General features: G+C 51.4%; 1 protein-coding gene and 1 long non-coding RNA gene across 2 annotated transcripts in view; both read right to left on the minus strand.

The window, feature by feature from the left end:
* LOC103671202 overlaps positions 1-1,406 on the minus strand; it is a 17,418-nt gene extending 16,012 nt beyond the window's left edge. Inside the window, exon 1 of the mRNA XM_008699807.2 lies at positions 823-1,406. Coding sequence (XP_008698029.1) covers positions 823-912 — 90 coding nt within the window. The 5' untranslated portion in view covers positions 913-1,406. The remainder of the gene's footprint in view (positions 1-822) is intronic.
* Positions 1,407-10,363: 8,957 nt separating this feature from the next.
* Positions 10,364-23,024, minus strand: LOC103671200. The gene is made up of 3 exons (XR_005832752.1): positions 22,940-23,024; positions 11,773-11,971; positions 10,364-11,094 (listed from the first exon to the last, which is right to left on the minus strand). It is a non-coding gene; the product is annotated as an uncharacterized LOC103671200 (long non-coding RNA).
* Positions 23,025-23,490: the final 466 nt, after the last annotated feature.

A 23,490-nucleotide genomic window follows, 5' to 3' on the forward strand; every position in this document is an offset into this window, starting at 1 on the left:
CACACACACACACACACACACGCACACACACGGAGGCCACAAACGGGTCCTCAGTGTCCCAGACCACAGCCGTCTCCCCAAACTCACATTCCTACCCAGGCTCATGCTGACACCCATTCGCAATCACAGACGCAGCGACAATCAGACACAGACACCCTAACAAAGGCCCACAGGACCCATGCCAGACCAGGCTCCCTTCTGGGGTCCCTGAGTCCTTGGCAGCCCCCAGGGCCTCTTGCGAGAGCAGAGGCAGACAGCCGAGTGGGGTGAAGAATCACAGCGCAGCCAGATGGTCTGTGATGCAATGCCAAGGTCAGATCCTGAAGCCCACTGGCCACGCCCTGCGGGAGTCGGGTGGGAAAGTGTGGGGAAACCTTGGGGAGGTGTCCGTCCCAGCTCTGCTGATGCCCCGAAGGGAGGGCCTCTCCCCAGCGACAGGGGAATGGCAGGGGAAGGGTTACAGGCTAACCAGAAAAAACAATTACTAACGGGAAAGGCAGCACATTCCAGCCCTGCTTAGCAGGGCCGCCAGGCCCGTGGGTGGTTCTTGGATTATTCGTTTCCTTGAAAACAAAAAGGAAAGTTCAGGGCAGTTCAGCTGTGCCCTGAATCTCACTCCGGGGCCTTTGTCTCCAGCCCCTTCACAGCCCGCATGCCCCCACACACGCACACACGGTCCCACTGGCTCTGCCAAATGTCCACTGGGAAAGGGAGAACATTCATACCCCCCAAAGCCTGCAAGACAAGCAGGGGAGGCTGGAAAGAAGAATTGAAGAAAGCAAGGAGAATGGGGTAGGAAATGCAGCCCGGAGAACTCGTTACCCTGAAGGCTCCAATCTGCCGATGAGGTTGGACATTTGTTGATTCACTCAGCAAACCTGGACGGAGTTCCCGCTCTGTTCCGAACGCCATGCCAGGCACTGGGCTTATCCTTGAGGGATTCGTTGTCAGGAAGCCCTCGTCTCCTCTTGGACCCCTCCCTCTGTGATGTCTTCTACCCACTTTTGTCTCAAATCCTAGCACTCTCCTCCATCTACGAAAATCCGGTCTCCTGATAGATTCTGATTACCCTATTCATACTGAGATGTAAGGTGGCCCATAAGGCTGAAGGAGACCCTGCCAGGGTGATATACTTTTTGAGGAGAGTGAAGGTGGTGGGGACTTCCTGAGGAAAAACAGGAGGGGGCAGCCATCTTGCCTGAAACACAGGAACAGAGTCAAATGGCCTCTGAGTCTGTCTGAACACATCCTTCTCCTTTGATTCCCACCAAAGCCCTGCGAGGAGGCAGGCTTCCCACCGCAAAGAGGGAAACCGAGGCTTGGAGAAGGATTCAGGGCCTCACTCAGGCCATTGCATGGGCTGCTTCCTCCCTAGATCTCTCTCCTCAGCTCTCTGAGTCACCAGCTCATTTCTATCTTTGTTTTTTTTAAAGATTCATTTATTTGAGAGAGGGAGTGCGTGAGAGAGAGCACGAGCCAGTGTGTGTGTGTGTTGGGGGGTAACAAGAAGACTCCCCGCTGAGCAGGGAGCCTGATGTGGGGCTCGATCTCAGGACCCTGGAATCATGACCTGAGCCAGTCACACGCTTAACTGCCTGAGCCACCCAGGCGCCTCCCCCACCTTTTTTTTTTTTTTAAAAAAAGATTATTTCCATCTTTGAGGTTTCAGCTCAAACCTCGCCCCTCTGAGAGGGCCTGTCTGACTCCATGTCTGAAGTAGCCTGCATCTTATCACCTCTCTGGTCCCTTCCCCCTGGGAAATATGCCAATTTCAAATGTGTTTCTTTGAGGTCTGTCTTCCTTACCAGACTGTTGACTCCTGGCGGGAAGGGCTTTGAGGCTATTTTATTTACTGTGTATATCCCAGCACCTGGGATAGTGCCAAGCACACAGTAGGTACTCAATAAATATTTGTGGAGTGAGCACAGAAACGAGTGGTTATGAAGGTCAGGGAGGTGGAGCCAGATCTCCTCCTAGGCCCCCGCTCAGATCTGTGTTGCTCTCCTCCGCCCCAAGCCCCTCAAGGATGGAGGCGAGCAGGACACACAGAGCCTCTCCACCCCACACCTGCGTTGCGTCTAAAACAGCCTAAGCGTAAAAAAGAAAAAAAAAAAATTCAATTCCACAGCTCAGCTGCATGTTGCTTCTGCAAGGACCTGGCGCATAGAGTGTTCCAGAGGCCTGTACCCCATGGGGCCTCTCCCAGAGGGACGGCCGCACAGGGGCTGGCCATTGCATTCCATTTGGACATGCTCATTCACTCCTCTGGTCCGTGGACTTTTACCAGGGGCCAAGCTGGATTCTGAGACACGTGCCTGCCCTCAGAGCGCCCAGAATTTTCAGACTACCAAAGACCATTATTGCTGAGTGGTGTTCAGATGCCCCAGGAGCCACAGCGGGGCTGGAGAGGTCAGAGACAACATCATAAGGAGGTCAGGTGTGGGCTGAGAGAGGGGCTGACCAGGTCGGGCATACCAGACACTGGAAACAGCATCTGCGAAGACACAGAGGTAAGGGAGTGCCTGGTGGGCCTGGGACATGGGAGCAGTTGCCTAAGTCTGGATCAGAAGGTTGGGGCAGGGAGAAGCCGGAGAAGTTGCTGGAGAGGAATGGGCCAGGTCACCAAGGGCAAGGTCTGCTAGCCCAAGAAACCAGGGCTTCACTGGGTAGGCCATGGGGAGCCCACCAGTTCTTCTAAGAGGGGGAAGACATGCGCATTTTGCATTTTAGACAGCTCGCTCTACTGGACACGTGGAGCATGTGGCTATGCCGGGAGGAAGCAAGACTGAGAGGCTGAGAGCCTATGGCCACCGGCCAGGTAAACACCAGTGGCCTGGACTTGGGGGCAGGAATAGAGGTGAGGGGACAGATGTGAGAGATATTTAGGAAGGAGAGGGAGAGGCTTAGGATGAACTGACATGAGGGGACAAGGGCAAAGGGGTTGTCAAGGGTGAGCCCCAGGATTCTAGTCTGCTCAGCTGAATGGAGGGAACAGGCAATAAATCCAGGGACGAGGATGATGTATTGGCCTTGGCCACATGTCTGGTTGGCCACTAGGGACTGGGTCTTGGGGGAATGGGGGGAGGTGCTGGCCTGGAGCTCTGGAGCTTTCTTTCTTTCTTTTTTTAAAGATTTTATTTATTTATCTGAGAGAGAGAGAACTAGAGAGCGAGAGACTGAGAGAGAGTATGAGCAGGGGGGAGGGGCAGAGGGAGAAGCAGACTCCCCACTGAGCAAGGAGCTCGATGCAGGGCTCGATCCCAGGACCCTGGGATCGTGACCTGAGCCAAAGGCAGACACTTAACCAATTGAGCCACCAGGCGCCCCTGGAACTTTCTGAACCCAGACATCAATGTACAGAGGCACAGGATGAGGCAAGGAAATCGAGCCAAGTAAGAAAAGAGGACCAAAGACAGCTGCCCCTACCTCTGGGCCAGATCAGATCTCAGTGTCCTTCCAGACCCACTTCCTGTCTTCCCGCCCATCCTTTGTGTGAGAGAGCTGGCTGGGGGAAGGCTGGGGGAGGGTGGCAGACTAGGATGGATAGAGGGCCTCGGGTGGGGAAACGAAGGTGCAGAGACAAGATGAGGCCCAGGTTCCAGAGAGGAATCTCCCTAGTCCAGGCCTGGCCAAGGCCCAGCCGCCCACAGGGAGTCCTGGGTGCAAGGGCTAGATGCTTAGAACGGTCTCCCTGGGTTCTGGCTGGGGACAGACCCAGCCCAACCTGACATAGCGGCCAGATGCTGTGGGGGGCAGTGCCCTGCCAGGGTACTGTTAGCCCAGGGCCTGCCTGGTCCAACCCAGGGTGCTGGATCTTCAGTCTCTTGTTCCTTTCCGCGTGGCGTCTTCAGCTGAACACTGGGATGACAGGGAAAAGCACATCTGGAAATAGGAACCTTGAGCTGGGCGTCATTTTCCACTCCCTTTCCTTTCTGTGGTGTTGAAGAGAGAGCTTTACTTCCCTTCTCATTTTCAGCTTTGCCTTTTGTGGGCTGCATGCCAGCTCTTCCCAGCCAAGGTGACCGTGGTCCTCAGGAATCCGTCACCAGCCCTCGGCCCCTTCCCCTGAGGTCAGGTGAGCCCTTTGGACCCCAGCTCACTCCCTACTCCCTCCCTGTACCCAGACTCCAGGCATCCCCACATTTACCTGGTCCCCGCACTCTGGCCCAGGTTCTCCCTGAAGAAGGCCCAGAGGACAGGGCTGTGAAGAATATATAAGACCAGCAGATATGCCAGTTTTTCTCCTTCAGCTCTCTAAATGACAGCAACATTGCCGGTGGCTGGCCACTAGTGGTCCACTCTGTCCCAGGGACCTGTGCCCTGCCAACCTCTGATGGCAGCAGATGGCCCAGTGGGACCCTTGCCCACCCCATCCATCTTGCCCTGCTTCCTGTTTCTGATACTGCCGCTCCTGCCCCTCTGTATATGGGCTGGGAGGAGTGTCCCCAGCTCGATTCTGGCCAACGAGACCTGCCCATTGAAGTGCAAATCATTGTGATAACTAATAAGCCTCCTTGGAGGCCACAGGTGGGGGTGAAGAGGTACAGGAGGCAGACAACAGAGCCTGCCCAATGGGCCAGTGAGGACCCCAGAGAAAGGCCAGGGATCCCCAAGCTGTTCTTGGGGCTGAAACAGAGACCTAGCCCTTCATCCTTCAGAGGTGACACAAGGCCTGGGACCCAGCACGTTCCCTGGAGAGAGAGAAATGGAGGCATGGGGCGGGGGGAGTCAATTCCCAGCCCAGAAATAGGTCTAGCCAAGCAGGTGGGGTGCCCAAGGGAGGCCCCTAGGGGCCCGCTGAGTCACAGCCATCCCTTCCAAGGCACTGATCTCTCACCCCGCCCTACACGCAGCGAACCCAGACTCTGCCTCAGACAACGTTGTGGGGGAGAGGTTGGGGGCCGGCTCCGGCAGGGCCTAACCCTAAACACAGGCTGGAGGTGCTGGAGGCGGGGAAGCAGCTGGCCCCCATCCTGTCCCTACCCTGTCCTCAGCCCAGGCCTCCAGGTACGGCCCGTCGCCTCAAGGCTCCATCAGCAGAGTTCAAGAGCGGGAGCTGCCTGCGCCCAGCCCAGTTGTCTTCTCCCAGAGGTGGGACTGAGCACAGCCAGAGCCATCTGTGCAGCTGAGGCCCCTGGGGCTGTGCTACCCACCACCCCACGCAGGACTCCGTGCGGGCCGCAGAAGGGTTGGGTGCGGCAAACGTGCATCGCCTTGGCCTGGGATGAGCTGAACTGATGTGTGCGACGGCTCTTCCTCTGGCCTTGCTGGGGCGCCGGTCCGACTGCATTGGGCCCCCGCTTCCATGGGTGTAAAATGAGAGTTTGGGATGACACATGTGGTTTCCAAACTCTGCTTTCAGAGCCCCAGGCATTCTCTGGGGGAGAAGCACGGCCATAGGAGCTCCTGGTCTTACCAGGTACACAGGGCTTCATTCCTAAGATATCGTTTGCAGAACAAGCCCACAGCTGAGAAAATTTTGATCACATCTGGGCTGGGTGATGCCTGTGTCCATCCCAGCTCGAACCTTCCAGGAAATGGGCAGTGCTGCATCCCCCGCAGGAGGGCCCAGGCTGCAGGCCGAGGAAGGATGAACCAAAGGACCTTCCCCCCACACCTTGGGTTGAGTGCAGTCCGAGACCCTCAAATACATGTGCCCAGGACACAGAGGGACGAGGTTGGCTGTGGGAAGTGGGCTCGGGAGGTTCCAGCCAGCCCCAGAAGAGGATGTGCACCTGCGTTCCCCCTTACACGCCTATGCACACACGCATGCACGGACACACATACACACAGGCACACACACACACGCAGTCCACCGCCCCAACCCCCGCACAGCCCTGCCTACAGGAGAAGACTCCAGCTCGAGACGTTTCCTTATGTCCGCCTCTGAGCCCGGCCCCACTCCCACTTACCTCCTCTTTGGACTCCTCAAGCTGACCTAGCAGAGCGCCGTCTGAAGATGAGGAAAACATCTCTATCTGTTTTTCAAATATTTGGGGCTTGCTAAAGACCAACACATTTTTTTAAAAGTGTGTATAATTTGAGGGCAATTTAATCCATATGTTTCTGATTCTCTTGCACTTAAATCATCAAAATATTGATTTTTAAGAGCCATTTGATGTCTAAGGAACTTTTTAAATAAGCTTTTAAAGCTCTTTAAACCCAGAGCCTGGAGCCAGTGCCAGGGCCCAGGCAGGCCGCTGGCTGGCCGAACCCCCTCCCCTGGGTCACTGTTACTTGAAGCCAAGTCTCACTTCCCCACCCCGTGCAGGCCTCACCTCGGCCTGGCCTCCCTGCCCCCTCCAGAACTACCCGGGGGTCCCAGCTACGGTTCCTTGCTCTCCGGACAGAGGGGCCCACCCCTTCCATCTTTTTGCACACTCCTCTCATACTTCCTCAAAGCATCCTGAAGACATTAAACAATTTTTAATTTTTAAACTCTGTCTAATATTCTTTTAAAGATTTTATTTATTTGTGAGAGAGAGAGAGAGCACATGAGCAGGGGGGAGGGGCAGAGGAAGAGGGAGAAACAGGCTCCCTGCTCAGCAGGGAGCCCCCCCACCCCGACATAGGACTTGATCCCAGAACCCCAGGATCATGACCTGAGCCGAAGGCAGACACTTAACGGACTGAGCCACCCGGGCGCCCTAAACTCTGTGTAATATTTTGTTGCATAACTGTGTTACAATTTATTTAACTGATCCCTATTGAAGACCATTTCAGTCATTTCCCTTAGTATACCTTTATGCACACTCCTGATTATTTCCTTTGAATAGGGTTCTAGAAGACGAAATGCCAAGACCAAGAGAATGTACACCCTTAACACCTTTTACACACACGTTGCCACATCATTTTGCTAAGATCGTCCCGATTTACACTTGCAAAGTTCTCCCCCCCATACTCTTGAGAAGAGCTGTCGTTATTTTTATTCAAACGATGCCAGCCCGTTTGAGCACACACAAGCTCCCTCGCTTGGCTGTTCAGAGGAGGCTCTGAAACCAGAACGCCTGGGTTTGAAATCCCAGTCCTGCTAATTACAGTAGAGAAAGCTACTCATTCTGCCTGGGCCTGTTTTCCCATCTATAATTTGGGGAGAGTAATGGCACCCACCACAGAGCTTTGTTCTGGGGATTAAATGAGATCCATCTGTATAAATTACTTCGTATAGTGTCTGATATATAGTCAGTTCTCAAGAAAAGATGGCTAATATTATCATCCCTTCCGCTGTTCCTTCAGCCCAGAATGCTACTCTTTCCCACCTACTGCAGCACTCCCCGCCCCCCCACCTTTTTGATGCACTCACTACCCAGGTCATTACTTGTCTTTAAACTAAGTGTCTGTGTTGCCTGCGAAGCTGCCAGCTCCACAGGGCTGGGGTTTGTCTAATTCCCAGAGCCTAGTACAGAGCCTTGCAGTCTGCAGACACACAACCACTATAGCTGACATTGGTTTCAGGTGTACCACATAGTGATTCAGTATCTCTCTACATTATGCTATGAGTGAGTTCTGATTATTTCCAGATTCATTCCTATTCATCCGCAAACGGTAGAGATTTGCCCCTTGAGGATAATCAAGGGATTGTGCTGAGACTTGGGGCGCCTGGGTGGCTCAGTTGGTTAAACTTCTGCATTCGGCTCAGGTTGTGATCTCAGGGTCCTGGGATCAAGTCCTACATCAGGCTCTCTGCTCAGTGGGAGCCTGCTTCTCCCTCTCCCTCTGCCACTCCCCCTGCTTGGGCCCTCTCCCCGCCCCCATCAAATAAATAAATAAATAAATAAATAAATAAATAAATAAAATCTTTAAAAAAAATAAATAAATGTGCTGAGTCTCAAAAGGCAGGTCCCCAAGATGTGTCCCAAACTGTGTAACGAGATGGCTGCATCACCGGTGGTTCCTCTGTGGCCAGTCTGGGTAGATGAGCTCATTCTGGCAGAAAAGTCCAGCTGTGACTGACCTTCGGCACAGCCCGTGCCCGGAGCCAAGGCTCATTTCATTAGTTATCTCTGACTTGTTCTTTCTCTGCCAGATACTGTTTCCTCGTCTTTTCAACTGGGAAACCGCTCTGCCTCGTCCTCTCGTGGCTCTGTGCGAGACCCAGTGCTCAGTAGTTATTTGGCAAGTAAGGAAGAATGATGTTCCTCGTCCTCTTGACACCAGGACCTTGCAGGTGGCTGGGAAGTGCCTACCTGTTACCCCCACTGCTCTGCTCTGGAGAAGCCCATCGCTGGACACCCCACCATCATGGAAGCATCCAGAGATTGGCGCTGTTGGATTGGTATCCCTTGGGTCTTCCAGAAGCTCACCAGGATCTGGAGGCAGAACTTGAATTCCAAGGCGCCAGGCAGAGAGGGCCCCATGGCCTTCACCCCATACTTACAAGGAACCAGATCTGCCCCAAACAAGGCCCATGTCAGTTCAAATCAAATCAATGCAATTCCTTCCCAGCAATTCTGACGCTGTGCGAGGCAAGGCCTGGGGAGATGGGCAGCCTGTCACAGAGGTAGAGGGTAAGAAGTCGCTCTTTAAGAATTAGAGTGGCCTCACCTCGGCACACCGATTCCTCATGCTTTGATCTCCTATAACTCTTTCTGTCCATACGGTTCATTACAAAAGAGACTACGTACTGCTTTCTATCGCCACTTAATTGTTCGTGTGCCCATGTGTCTTTCTAGTTTAGGTTCCTGGAGTGCAAAGATAATATGGTGAGTTTCCTCTGACTCTTCCACAGATCTTACACAAGGCAAGGCACAAAGCTGAATGAACGAATCCATGAATGAATGAATGAACGAACAACAAACCCTAAACTTCCACTCAGTCCGAGGATCTGGGAAAAGGGTTAGACTGGGAGTCAGGAGTTCTGCATTTGAAATGTGACAGGTGCTGTGTGACCTGGGCAGATCTCACTCCCTCTCTGTTGCTCATTGTCCATCCCCCAAAAGAAGGGGTTGAATTAGAGGATCCCTAAGAGTCTCCACAGCTCTGAAGACACTCAAGTCTCCTTCCCACACTAGGCTCTGTTCCCAATTGCCAGCCCCACTCAGTCACTCCAGACACAGAGCTCATCAGACCCACGAAGGCCCCAGTCCAGCTCAAGGAGGGCCTTTTGCTCCCCTGCCTCATGGGGCTCAGGGCTATTTTGTCTGAATTCTCCAGGAACAGAAAAAAAGCACAGAGGCTTTTGCTAAAGCCCAGTGGGCAGGTCTCTCTGAGGACAGGGATTAAGTTTGTCTCTGTTGATCCCCCTCCGGTCAACTCTCCCGTCTGGGAACCAACTTCAGATTCCCTCGGGTTTATCTCCCCCATATGCCTTTCCCTTTGCGTTACCCCTCGCACCACGTTCGGCAATCCCTCTGGAGCGCCTTTGCGAAGCAGAAGAGACCCCAGAGGAACGAAGCAAATCTTGGCGCAGGCTGGTTCTAAATGAACTCCCTCTTCCTTCAACAATCCCTGCTTGGGAAGGAAAGGAGAACCTCCTGACTCCCTGGCCTGGAGCTCCTCTGCGGGACCCCCACACCAGACCTAAAAGACCATCTCTACTGGCAAGGAGTGGGGATGGGTTCAAAGGGCCCCAGCTTGCCCTCAGCCCAGCCCAGGACGTTTGCAGGCTGTGATGGAGCCGTGGGTGATGGGTTTCTGGGTTGACCTTTACAGGATTATGCGGATTCGGAAGGGTCACGCAGAGGTCAGCAAGTCTGGGAGGACAGAGACCAACTCCACACAGGAAAGGTGGGCAGAGGGGTCTATGTCTCTGAGTGACCCCTCTGCCTCAGAATTGCCTGTCTGCCCAGGGAAACAGGCCTGCTGCCTCTCAGAAGGGTCTTACTCTCCCTACCCCAGAAACCAGCTTTGGGCTGTAAGGTGCCATTTCTACTGATCCCACGGTGATGGGAATGTTTTATGTAAAGAGTAAATGAACAATTTATGCAATTTTTTAAAAGATTTTATTTATTTATTTGAAAGAGAGAGAGAGCACGCACACGCATGAGCGTGGCAGCAGGTGGGGGGGGGGTTGCTGACGGAAAGGGAGAGAGAATCCCAAGGAGACTCTGCGCTGAGCATGGAGCCAAACGCCGGGCTCGATCTCACGATCCTGAGATCATAACATGAGCCAAAATCAAGAGTCAGACGCTTAACAGACTGAGCCACCCAGGAACCGTTTTATGTGATATTTTTTAATCCAAGTTTTAAAAATCCTAATGTTCCAAAACAGAGGAAACACTGATGCTTCAATATTCAAACAGAACAATCTTTTATTTTAAAAATAAAGTTCTTAGAGTTCATAATGAATTGGGTTTCTCTCAGAAAGCCCATTTTTAAATGATCTTAATTCTGACTCACTTTATTTAAAATATATGATGTTTATGTCCCCTTTTTTTACACACAATCTTTCTCTCTCTCTCTCTCTCTCTCTCTCACATACACACACACACACACTTTTGCTGACATGAGCAAACTGCGTTTTCCTGACCTGCCGCAACGGGGGAGGACACCACGCGGACAGCCCTGACATGATGCCTCATTGGGAGAAATGAGGCCATGGCTTTTCATGTTCTAGTAAAACATAGACATCAGAGGTGGAGCCAGTGCTGGGACTGGGTAGTTACTTAGGGCAAAGATCGATTCCAGTGAGGTAAGGTGATGAGTGAAGGACCGAATGCTAGGGAAGTCACAGACGCGTGCTGTGATGGGGACTGCATAATTGACGGGGCAGGGCAGGGGGGCTGGGCACAGGTTCTCATCCTCCCGGCCCTCCCCTCTTAAGGCCACAAAGGCAGCCCCTATGTAATTGCCAGAATTCTAGGCGAACTCTCATCTCAGAAACACCAGTCTGGAGCTGGACTAACCTGGCCTCCCTGTTCCCTCTGTCAAGTGATGAGTTGTTGGGTCCCATGATGTGACGGTACCTGTGCACCCACATTCCTGACCTGGCAGCCACTATGCACACGAACACAAAAGTCAGGGTGAGGTGATGTTTACACTTGGTAGGATCCTCCGTTACCGAACTCAAGTTAAAAATCATGTCCCAGAGTCCGTTGGGTTTACCTCAGAGGGAAAGGTGGCCATCTCCTTCAGCTTCAAAAGAGCTTGTCGTACCTGGTCGGAAAGATTAATTCAAGTGTAACGCAAAATGTTGGCAACGGCACAGATAACTCCCTAGCGGACAGAGAATCTAAAGCTATCTGCTTGTCGATTTCCAACGGGGCCAAAGAGTTTAGATTTGTCTGATAAACCTCAAAAGCTTTGGAAGATTATTTATAACTTCAGCTAAGATTAATAATACATCTCTCTCATCCTTTTCCAATGGTATAGCCCTCATTATAGAAATCACCATTTAGATGTTCCACATAAAAAGTGAAAGAACACTTTCTCCAGGTAATTTTCTAGAACAGCCTATGTGGTTTCATTTTGTAAGTTCCTGGAGGCATGTTTCAGTGAGATATGTTTCACGGAGGGTGTTGAGATCTTAAATACCTACACATTTTGAACAAGTTCAGGCTTGATTTCCACATTAAAAAAAAATAGTACCCTAGTGGAGTACAGACTGTCTTGAAGGTGTAGGTGCCAATTGACAGAGGTGGAGAACCCCCTGACATCTCCTTCGGGAAGAAAAACAACACAAAACAGGACAGTGACCGAAGACGTCTCCTCAATAAGACCTACGTTATGGAGCAGCTGCTATGCTCTCAGTGAACCATGACTGCAAAACTGCCAAGTGGAAAGAAATAGGCAAAAATTAAAGTAAGAGTTCTGGACAAAGGAGAGTATGTTCACCTGTGGCTCCAGAGATATCTGGATGGCCTTCCTCCGAAGACGTGGAAGAATAAACTGTCTATACCATGCTGTCTTCTACTTTGAAGGCCTCAGACTAGAGTCTCCTGAAGATCTTCTGTTTCTGGAGGATTCTTAAGAGTCTTCACTGGGAAATTTCTCTTTGGGATGGCTTTCCAGATGCCAGGGATGATTTGTGTTCCTTTAATTGGGAAGCATAGATCCAAAAATCAAACTCCTGAAGTTTTACTGCTTTACTAGGTGTCAGCAATAGCAGAGAAGTGTTTTTCCATCATGTTCCATGGGCTGCCTCTCTGTGATGTCTCTTCTAGAAAACCAAGTTGTAGGTTGTACAAGGATGGATTAGGAGGATATTAATCATAAAACTGACAGGTTGGATGGATCCCTTCAGTATGTGCTTACTACTGCTTCTAATAGGGCAGAGTCTACGATTAGAGGTGAAGTCCTAGTGCCGGGGTAGGCCTGTTACCATCATGAATAGAGAACTGACATGTTCTCAAAGGAATTGATCTTCTTGTCAGTATGGCCAGGGCAGGATTTGAGGCCAGGGAAATTCGAGCGTTTCTGAAAATTTCATCCATCCTTTCTACTTTGCCTGAAGTTGGGGGTGATGCGGACAGAGGAAATTGTGAGTAAGCACCAATGTTTTGCAGAGCCCCTTAATGATCTTCTCTGTAAGATGAAGATACTCATCACTATAGCAGTAGATTGGGACTCCAGTAAGAAACATAAAATTGAATGGCTTGTTTTAATGCTCTTCAACAAGGAAAGGCTTCAACAAGTCTGGAAAAAAAAAAGACATGCAAAAAAGCCGACAACAAACAAAAACAGCCAAATGTATTCATATTCCTTCACAGGGGATAATTGTATAACATTCGATCTGAGGTTTTCAAATGGGCCTTGAGGTCTTGATTCCCATCCATGCCCCATCTTTACTGTTTTGCCAAGATCGTGCTGTTGGCAGGTGAGGTATGCAGTAGAGCAGGGTTCAGTGAACTACAGCCCACAGGCCAATTCTGGCTCGAGGACTTCTTTTGTAACTGTTTTTCCTGGAACACAGTCCTGCCCGTTTGTTTCTGTACTGTCTATCACTGCTTTTGCAGCCCAGTGGCACAGTGGAAGAGTTGCAACAGAGACTGTGAGACCCACAGAGCCTAAAACATTGATTATCTGGCCCTTTATAGAAAAAGTTAATCAATTCCCAGTCTAAGACACCATTATTAAGATGGGCCATTTTGGTCCTGGGGAAAGTTCCCCACCCTGACCCCTGTAATTCCGGACTATCCTTGGTGGAGTTGTGCCATTTTATAAAATATGCATAAGAAGTTGGGTTACAATGAAAATCCTACAAAGAGTGGGTCACTGGTCTGGTGGAAGGATAGATTTGGACTGAGGTGACCCCATGCAAGTTGGTCCCAATCAGTCAAATGTGTTGCTTCTGCACCTTCTGTCTTGGGTTTTGGAGATTGTGTCTCTCAAGTCAACTCTCTGGGTTGGCAAAATCAGGACAGACGAAAAACAGAGCTTGTACCATTTTCAGAGGCAACTCAAGATAAAGTTCATCCTCTGAAGGCCACCAGCGAAGCAAGACCTTAAACTTGTTGGTCCTTGGGGCTGGTCTTGGCCATGGCCTTATTGGTAATCATCTGCTGATGACTCTATGCCCATTTTACCCCCTTACAGACAAAGAAAGTTCATGATACAGCAGGAAAAGACAAAGTGAGATTAGGTGAATAACATCTAAATTGTGGAAAAGCCCCAGCTCAATTAGAGAAAGCTGTTATAATAAAAGTAAAACTGACTCTTAATGACTTAGAGAAGCATGGGAGAACACGAAACTGACCTTTCTTTTAAATAACAGCATTAGGAGAAATGAGTGCATTTTATTTTATTCCTTCCTGTGAGGCTCGGAAGTTCTTAGGGCAGGATATCAGAACAGGACAAACACTTAGCTAATTTTTTAAGGTGAGGGTTGGTATATGGTTCCAAGCAAAAATGGAAGTCTTGTATAAGCCACAAGTTATTCTGCTGTTGTTCCCACAACAGATGGGACACTTGTTCTGGTCCTCACTCCCTAGTCATTCCAGAGGAATATTGGCTGTCATTATTAGGCCAGACACTGTAGACAGTTTATCTCTGTGTACCCCTGTGCCAGGCATTGTCCACATTTCATCTCGTTTAAACCTTACAGCAACACTATCCAGTCTGTATTATTCTTCTTCCCCTTGACAGAGGTGGAAACGGAGGCTCTTGCCCCAAATGTGTCAGCTAGTAAGTGCCTGAGCCAAAGCTAGCCTTTTCCCACATCAGCATCTCACTGCCCCTCCCGGCGCTCTGACTCTATGGACCCAGCAGCCCTCATTCCCAGAACTCCCTTATTACTTGGTCTGCAAGCAACAGAGATGTGCCACTCGAGTGTCCCCACACACCTTTATACTCAGGAGGCCTCTCCCCGTTTCTCATCTTCCTCACTCAAACTTAAAAGATAAAGCCATGAGGGTGAGCAATAATCATAGTAAAGGGTGCTCAATTGTATTAATCAAGCAGGAAATGCAAATGCATACCTAACTGTGATGAGATGCCATTACACACCCACCAGGCAGAAGAGCTTGAATGAAAAGCACTGATAATGTCAAATGTTGGCAAGAATATGGAGCAACTGGAACTCCTATAACGGTGGGGATGTAAACTGGTATAACCACTTCGGAAACAGTTTAGCCGTGTCTGCTAAAATTAAATATATACCTTCCCAGATATATTTCCAAATGAATTGGCTACATGCTGAAAATGCTCATAATAGCGCTATTTGTGAAAGCTAAAAACTAAAAGTTACCCCAAATACCCATCATCAGTAAAAATGGAGAAATACATTGCAGTATATCCACAAAATGGAAAACTATACAGCAATGAGAATGAACCACGACTCACATAACACATGGATGAACCTCAAACATAGTTTTGAACAAAGAAGTCATACACGAGAGTATATACTGTATGGTTTCATTTGTAAGAGGTACCCAGACAGTCAAAATTGTTTTGATCGAGATAGTGTTTATCCTCAGCAGGGAGATAAAGACTGGAAAAGAAAAGAAGAGACTGGGATGCCTGGGTGGCTCAGTCGTTAAGCGTCTGCCTTCGGCTCAGGTCATGATCTCAGGGTCCTGGGATCAAGCCCCGCATTGGGCTCCCCACTCAACGGGAAGCCTGCTTCTCCCTCTCCCACTCCCCCTGCTTGTGTTCCCTCTCTTGCTGTGTCTTTCTCTGTCAAATAAATAAAATCTTTAAAAAAACAGAAAAAGGAAAAGAAAAGAAGAGACTTTTCAAAGTACCAGTAATGCTCTGCTTCTTGATCTGGGTGCTGAGTACAAGTGTGTTCTCTTTATGAAAACTAATTGAGTTGTACTCTTTGTAATTTGCACACTATTCTGAGTGTATATTATACTTAAAAATAAAAGTTTAAACAAGATAAAGGTATATAGCCCCTCCTTACCATCCCACCCCCTCCTTCTTTACCCATTAAGGTCCATTTTCAAAGAGAGGAGTTACGTATCCAGGACTGTGTCGGAAATGCCATATTTGCTGGTCCCTAGGATGGTGGCTTCTAGTGTCCGACCAACCTACCCAGCCTCACGCACACTCTGCAGCATCCACCTTCTTCTTGCACCATGAGAGTCATTGTCTGGTAGTAACAGGGCTTTAAAATCAGACAGACCCCAGATCCGCGGCTTACCTACTGCAGAGCACTGGGCAAGTCACTTCATCTCTCCAAGCCCCTATCCTTTTATCTTCAAACAGAAAGGTGTGCTAGCCACCTTTCGCTCCAAAGTCATGGGTCCCACTTCTTCACTTTCCACTGTGTGACTTCCCAGCCTCTCCAGTTGCCAGAGCAAGAGTGCATGACCCTTGGGAATGTGGAAGATGGGAGAGCAGAAGCACAGGAAGGCACCTGTGTTCTTGGTAACATTGTAGTGTCAACCTTGGAACCCTGACTCTGGACAACTGCTGGGAGGGAGAGAGAGAGATCTTGGGTGGCCTCTCCTAAACGACTTGTCCTTGAGGGTTTGTTTCCTCAACTCCCCCATTAGGACTGAGAGACGAGAGAGCTTTTTCCAGGCTGCAGAGCAGATCCTGGGGGAGAATAGGAAGCGGGCACATTCGATCCAATTGTGAGTTGTTCAGAAGTGCCTTCTTCTGTCATTTCCAACAAGTACTTGTTCAGTGCCTCTGAGACCCAGAAACTATGCTGTGAGCTGGGGACACAGTGGTGGACAAGACAGATTGGATCCCTGGCTCTCAAATGGCCACAGCAAGTCAAGCGAACTCAGACTCTGTCAACTTTCTAAATCACTGTGACCATAACTGTGAGCATATCCCCAACTCTATACTTAGAAATCCACCAATAATCAACCCAAACGCACTCCTGGAACCCCTCACTTGGGAGGCTGCCCAAGATGAATTGTTTTGAAGGAAAGCGAGTATTTATCGAGCATCTTCTACGTGTAAGAGGTGGGACCCATTTTCACCCTTCAGGGAGGTGGTTGGCACAGGACAAATGTTTGATCTGAGTAGCACAAGGCATCATGCCCGTAGGAACCAAAAAGACAGTCTAGAGCAGCTGAGTCAGCTTTGGGGATGAGGTGACCCTAAAGGTGGTGGGGTTCCATCAGGCAGAAGAAGACAGGAGATGATCCAGGAGAACCAGGAAAGGGGCACAGCCCAAAGGGGGAAGAACACAGCTGAGCCCGGGGACAGAAGACAAATCGGGCCAGAGGGGTGGTTTGCAGCCTGATCAAAGGCAGAAGGAAATGGGATAAAATTGTATGTCCCTAGAACCTGCAGCCCATTGCCAAATACTTGAGGCTCCTCCAGAAAGTTCCTAACTGTCTTGCTAGAGGAAAAAACAACCTCGGTTTGACAATCGCATGGCCTCTGGTATCCTGTGTCTTCTTAGCATATGAAGATCCTTCTGGAACTTCCCTTATCTTTACCTCCCCCAACCCCAAAGTATATAACCATTTGCTCCTCAAAATCCCGGGCAGGCGGCAGAGGAGCCGGGAGCACCAGGCTGCTTGCGGCTCCTTCTGCCCACGGTCCTGTCCCTGGGGCTTTCATAAAGCCGCCATTTTGCACTGAAGATGTCTCAAGAATTCTTTCTTGGCCGTCAGCTCCAGACCCAACAAACCTCACCTATATTCAAAAACTACACCATAAATACCAGGTTAAGGAATTTGGATCACGTCGTGTGGGCAAAGGGAGATTTCAGGCCAGGAAGTAATGTGACAGGAGAGGCGCTGTGGGAAGATTACTTTGGCATCCGTGAGAGGGATGAGTGAGACCTTGGAAGCAGCAAACTGAGGCATGAGCAACTTCAGAGCTTTCAGAAAGGGGCTCACACCCTCTGAATTTTATTCCTGGCTTGGTTGCCCTGCTAAGTAAAGACTGCAAATCCATGGCAGGCCACGAAAGACCACTGCTTGCCTCCTAAAATCCCTTTACCCCTTTCTCTTTTCTAACAAAATCTGGAGTTTGTCTGGGGCAGCAAAATTCCCTGCTGAAAACATTCGCCTCCCCCAAACCTAGGTAAAGATGTCCATGAAATCCATTTCTGGTCAATGAGGTGTACAAAGAATTTTACAGTGAGGCTTCTCCAAAGGTATTGTTTTCTTGATGAAAAGACATAAGTTCAGCAGGCCAGTCTTTTTTCCCTTCTCCCTTCTTCTGGCCTGGAACTCAGATGTGATGCCTGGAATGGCACAGCCATTTGTGACCATGAGGACAAAAGCTTCAACTCAAGGATGGCAGAGCAAGAAGATAGCAGGAGCCTTGTTTCTTAGTGACTCCCTTGAATAGCTGTACCAACCCGGACTGCCTCTCTCCAGACTCCTTATTATGTGAGGAAAAAAAAAAAAAACCTTACTTGTTTAAGGTTTATTTTAAGTAGCCAAATGTAATTCCTAATAGATATGTGTGGCTATCCGAATACCTCAGTTTCTCCCTCTGTCTATGATCCCACAACCTGGTGCATGAATGGATCATGGATCTGTTATGTGCTTTTCAGAAGCTGCCCACAGGAACACCTGAAGAGGCCCCCGGGTTATGCCGCCCAGTTGGTCCCAACTCTCTCAGGCTTGCAGGGTCCTCCACAGGCCGGAGGTAATGCCAGCTGGCCCAAGCCCAGCACACCAGATCTCCAGCTGCGACCCCAAGGAAGGAGCCCTAGCCCAGCAGTCAAGAGTTCTGGGATCCTGGAGGACCACCTCTGCCACTACTCAGGGCATGACCTTGACCCAGTCATTCCCCACTCCCCAGTCACCCCTGCTTTAAAAAGGGGGGAATTGAGCTAGTATATCAAATTAGCTTACATTTAGCTGTAAAAGATAAAACAAATGAAAAACAAAAATAGCATATTCAAGTTGCTTCAACAATAAGGAAGTTTATCATCTGAGAAAGTCCAGAAACAGGACCGCTCTAGGGACGGTATGGTCAGCTGCTCACCAACGCCATCAGATACTCTGCAGCTCTCCATGGATTCGTTTTGCCCTCACGCTGAGTTCCTGCAGGGCCCAGGGATGACTACCCCAGGACGAGGCATCACAACCAGGCACGCTCCCAGCCAAGAAAGAAAAGAATCCATCTTTCTTTCTTTTTTTTTTTTAAAGACGTTATTGATTGATTGATCGATTTGAGACAGAGAGAGAGAGAGAGAGAGAAGGCGCATGCACAAGGAGGATGGGAAAAGAGAGAGGGAGAAGCAGACTCTCTGCTTAGCAGGGAGGCCAATGCAGGGCTCGATCCCGGGACCCAGAGATCATGACCTAAGCCAAAGGCAGACGCTTAACTGACAGAGCCACCCAGGGGCCCCAGGAATCCATCTTTCTTGTATTTCATTTTTAGGAACAAGGAATTTCACCCACATTTCCCTATCAGACTTCCCTTTACCTCTTATTGGCCGAAAGTGCCTATTTCCAACCAGTCACTGAAAAGGAAAGTGGGATCACCATCTGCTGGGAACATACTTTGCAGAGCCAGCCATGACCAGTACAGAAAGGGAGCCCTTCTTGCTACCGAAACCCCATGATACAGGGCAGATAAAGACAGAGGCCTTTGGACTGAAGTTAGGGTTGGGGAGAAGGCAAGAACCCACACCTATTATCCTCAGAGTCTCAGCCACAGAATCCTAGAACTCTTTCCATCAGTATGAAAGCACTGGGCTTGAGTTCTAAAGCAGCTTTCCCTCCTCAACATCCCATGGGTCTCTGCTTCTAAGATGAATGGCAGGATGGGGTGAATGTGAAAGGGAAAACTACCCCTGTCCATGGAGGTCTCCTTGAAGATGGGGTCAGTCAAAGCGCCCGGGGCTCCCCTGGGCTTGCCCCAGCTCAGGAAACTATATGGACTCTTCCACACCCTACGCCCATAACAGCAACAACACGTTTATATGACATTTTTCTGTCTGCGGGCTGTTGGGCACACATGATCTCATCCAGTCCTAGAAACAGCCCTCTAAGTAGGATAAGGCCCAGACGGCTCTACACTAGAGCCATAGAGATGGGGAAACCAAGGCACAAATCAAGGAGGCATTTGTCCCACAAAACCCAGGTCTGGAGGAGCCTAGCCTGGACCATGGCTGCCAATTGAGCATAAGGGTGCGTGCCATTTCTAAGAAACTGGGGGTCCAAGGGAAAAAGCCATAGGCATGACGGCCAGGTGACTCGGGTCTCTCATTCTCCTGAGCCCCCTCTCCTCATCTGTAGAGTACACCCTCTCAGGGCCACTGGGAGGACGGGGGGAGCCCTGTGCAGGCCCCTGGGTTGTTGAGAAGGGCCATGAGGTCCTCCTGGCTGAGGCTGCAGACAGCTTGGGGAGGGCAAGCTCCGTCTCCTCATATCCGGACTGCACCTGAAGGAAGCCTGGGCCCTAAACGCCCACTGCCACCCCACGCCTGGCCGCTGCCTCCTCCTGGGGCTGCCCAGGCTGGGGCCCTGGCCCGGCACCTCCCCCACTCCCTGGGGGCAGGCAGCTGCTAATGGCTCTCCCCACAAGCTGCTTCATTAAAGATTTGTTCTGTGGAGTTGCAATCAAAATAAACAGACCAGCCTGAAAGCCAGGGAACTAAAAACCAATTAAGAGGGAACGAGCTGGAAGGAGGGGTGGGGGCAGGAGGGGAAAAGAGGCCGGGGCTTTCCAAAGACTCAGTTCCCATGGCAGCCAGCTTCCAAAATAGTCTGGAAATGAAAAATAATGAAAACCACTGTGGAGAGCAAAGCGATCCTGGCAGGAGAGTCCCGACCTCGGGATTGGCTAAATCCCCTTGCTCGTGGCTCCCAGAGGGCACCCCAGTGGGTCGGAGCCCTGGTGACCTCTCCCTCCCCCCTCCCTGCCCATTCCTCCCTCAGCAGGGCCCACTGCCAGGGCTCCAAGGTGAGGGAGCCACATTGGACCGGGCCCCTTGCGGATACCGGAGACATATGATGGAGGCGGGGAAGGCCCCGGATGAGCCTGGAAGGGGAAGTTCAGGCACCATGAGGCCCCCAGCCCAGTTTCAGAGGGCTTCCTGGAGGAAGCGACATTCGGACTAATACCTGAAGTAGGAGCTGGCCAGGAAATGAGCAGAAGGAAGGCTGCTTCAGGAAGCAAGAAGAGGAATTGCAAAGGCCCAGGGAGTAGGGGAGTGGGAGAAAGAAAAACCAGAAGTTTGGTAGGCCTGACAATTATTGAGTTAGGCGGATTTTGTGCCAAGCTTAGCGCTTTTTTACGCACGGAATCCTGTAGGCAGGCTGACTCGCAAATGTCAAGGTGGTGGAGCCGGGACTCCAGCAGAAGTCTGTGGACCCCGCACCCGCCCGCCTTCCCCTCTGCCAGGGGCCCCCCACTTCCCTGCCCCTTCCCTCACCCTGGCGACAGGGGAGCAGTCATTTCCCAGCGCTATCTCCAAGGAGGCCCTGCGGCCCACCGGGAGGCATCACGGTTTAACCATCTCCAGACCCCCTTGTGGTCTGGTTTCTGTTTCATTGGTGAGGCAACAGGAAAGCTGAGATCCTATTAAGCTGACTTGCAGAGGCCAAAAAGGAATAACAGCCAAAATTAAGTTAACCCTTGCCTACTCCTTTGTCCACCCCCGCTTCCCGGACCACAGAAAAAAGCGCTGAACCACAGCACCAGCGAGGGAAGGGACACCTGGGCCCCGGGAGAAGGGGCTTCCCGGCCCTGAGGGACACGTAGCCTCTGCCGGCAGGTCGGACAGGTCGGGGGCCTCCTGCACGGGTGTAAGTGACAGCGCCATACGGGGCCCTACCCAGCCTGACAGCACTTGCCATGTGGAAGGGCTCCTGCGTGGGAAGCAGGACCGTGTTAATGGGACCCGGTTCTTCCAAACGGGGAAGGAGCAAGGTGGAGTTCAGCTGCCCCGAGGGCAGCTCTCGGGCACGGACTTCTCACCGGTCTCTCTTCCCAAGAAGCCAAGCCAGCGCCCCCTGGGAACCCACTGGCAATGGGATGCCCCCGAGAAGGCAAACCTAGAGCCATTGGCTCCTAACTTAGCGTCCCTGAAGGCTCAGAGCAGAAAAGGGGAATGTGGGCCAAGGAAAGAGCACTGGGCTGGGAGTCCAGAGGCTGGCCCTCCTGGCCTGTCCTCGTGGTAAAAGAAGCGTGGCTGTTGCAATCCAATCCCCCGCAGGGTTCAGCCTAGGTCCATCTCCTGGGAGCTGGGTGACCGTGGTCCAGTTACTGCTCTCTGAGCCTCAGTTACCTCAGCAGCAAATGGGTACAGTCATGCTGACCCCCTAGGGTCTGTATCGGAGCAAAATAAGGTGCCAGAGTGCCTTGAGCAAGCCTGGCAGGGACTAGGAACTCCTCCAGACCTCAGCTTCGCCATTGTCAAATGGGGCGCCACCGCCCCTGGGTTAGGTGTGTAAAGCCCTCAGAAGACTGCAAAGACCTCCAGAGGTGTGCAAGAGGCCTCTGGCTGTAGAAGCTACCGAGATACTACTCCCTCTCCAGCCCCCACTACCCTCGGCATTTTTCTCACCTGCCATCGGCCATAAGGCCTCTCTCCCCCTGCACGGCCTCTTCCTGGGGAGTTTTGAGGGGTTTCTGTAGCCACAGAGATAGAAGAACATTTATGAGGCAAGTATAAGAAACTCACAGCAAAAAAAAGAAATGAGAATTCTTCTGCCCCTCCCCAGCCATTCCCCCACGTACAGTTGGAAGGAAAGGAAGCCCAGGCACAGAAGGTGATGGGTCTGAAGTCACAGCTTGTAAGTGTGTGGGTTTGGAACCCAGGGCTACCCAACTTCCAGGCCCATACCCCTGCCCCTGCCCCATCCCACTCCCCTGTTCACGGGGAGCATGACTTCCGGGACCAAAGGGCCTGCCCAGGGCCAGAGGGAAGAATTTTCAGAGATCTGGGGTGGTCTCTCCTCCTGCAGGTGCCAAGAGTGTGGTCCCCTCTCTACCAGTGGGAGAAAGTGACGCGCTGAGTTAGCACCAGCTTCCTCGCCGGCCTACGCCCTCCTGGAGGGAGCCAACAGGGCAGTGACTAAGGGCAGCCTGCCCGGAGGTGGTGACGCTCAGGCCCGGGTTTGAATCTGCATTCCGCTGTGTAAACCTGCACAAATTTCCCCCCTTCTCTGCCTGTGAGTCCGCTTATCCAGGAGGAACGCTTGTCCCATCTCCCCGGCAGGCTGCCAGGAGACCCGAAGGAAACAACCGATATGTGTTGAAAACCCTCAAGCCTTGTTATCATTAGTAATTAGCACACTCATTATTTGTTTGTGTTTCTAAGCAGCCGATCGGCTAAGTGCGTTAAACGCCGTCTCCCTCCCCACTCCTCGGCCTCCCCATCCTGTTCCGCTAGTCCTGCTTTGTCTGCAGACAGTGAACAGGTGACTCGATGCCCACCTTTCAGAACAGCCCCCCATCCTGGGTGAGCGCCCACAGAGAGAGCTGAGCGTTGACCGTGTATCTCGCGGTTGTGCGGGCCCTGACACAGAGCAAAGGAAGCCAGTGTGGCAGGCCTTTTCCCCTTTGGACTCCCAGGAATGAGAGAAACCCAACACACGAGACCAACAGCCACCTGACACATTTCCGTGGCTCGCTGTGTGTCAAGCACTGTGCTCGCCTGCCGTGGGTAGGATCCTAGGAGCCTCACCTCACGGCCCCGTGAAGGAGCGCTGACTTCCATCCTGCCTGGCTGCCTTCCCGCAGATGCCCACCTTTGATCCGCAAGCCCACGATTCCACGCCATCCGAGGGAGCGGGCAGGGAGGACTGCTGGCCTCAGGGGCCCCATCCTGGGCCAGAGGGAAGGCCTCAGCCATCTGACAGGACCCAGGGGACCAGGGCCTGTCAGAGCAGCAAAGGGGAATGAGGCACATACAGAGACCTTGGGCCCAGAGAGGGGCGTTCACTGGGAGACTCGGGGTGCTAGCCCAAGCAGGGAAGCTCTTCCGCCTGGGTATCCAAGAAGGAACGTTTCCCACCCAGCCTCCCAGACCAACACCTCTAAAGTAATGCCAGAGACTCGCCCAGCAAGGCTGGGGCTCCGTGGGCACACAAGGGTTACCAAATCAGACTAATGAGGAAATCAGATAAAAGGGAGGCTTCCTCCGACATCCAAGGAAAACAGAAACCCCCTGAGAGCTGAGCCAGGTCTTGAGGGCGGAGCAGGGAGTCAGAGAGAGCCCGCAGTGGCTGAGAGAAA

Source organism: Ursus maritimus, unplaced genomic scaffold (genome assembly GCF_017311325.1).
Source record: "Ursus maritimus isolate PB19 unplaced genomic scaffold, ASM1731132v1 scaffold_6, whole genome shotgun sequence".
Lineage (NCBI taxonomy): Eukaryota > Metazoa > Chordata > Mammalia > Carnivora > Ursidae > Ursus > Ursus maritimus.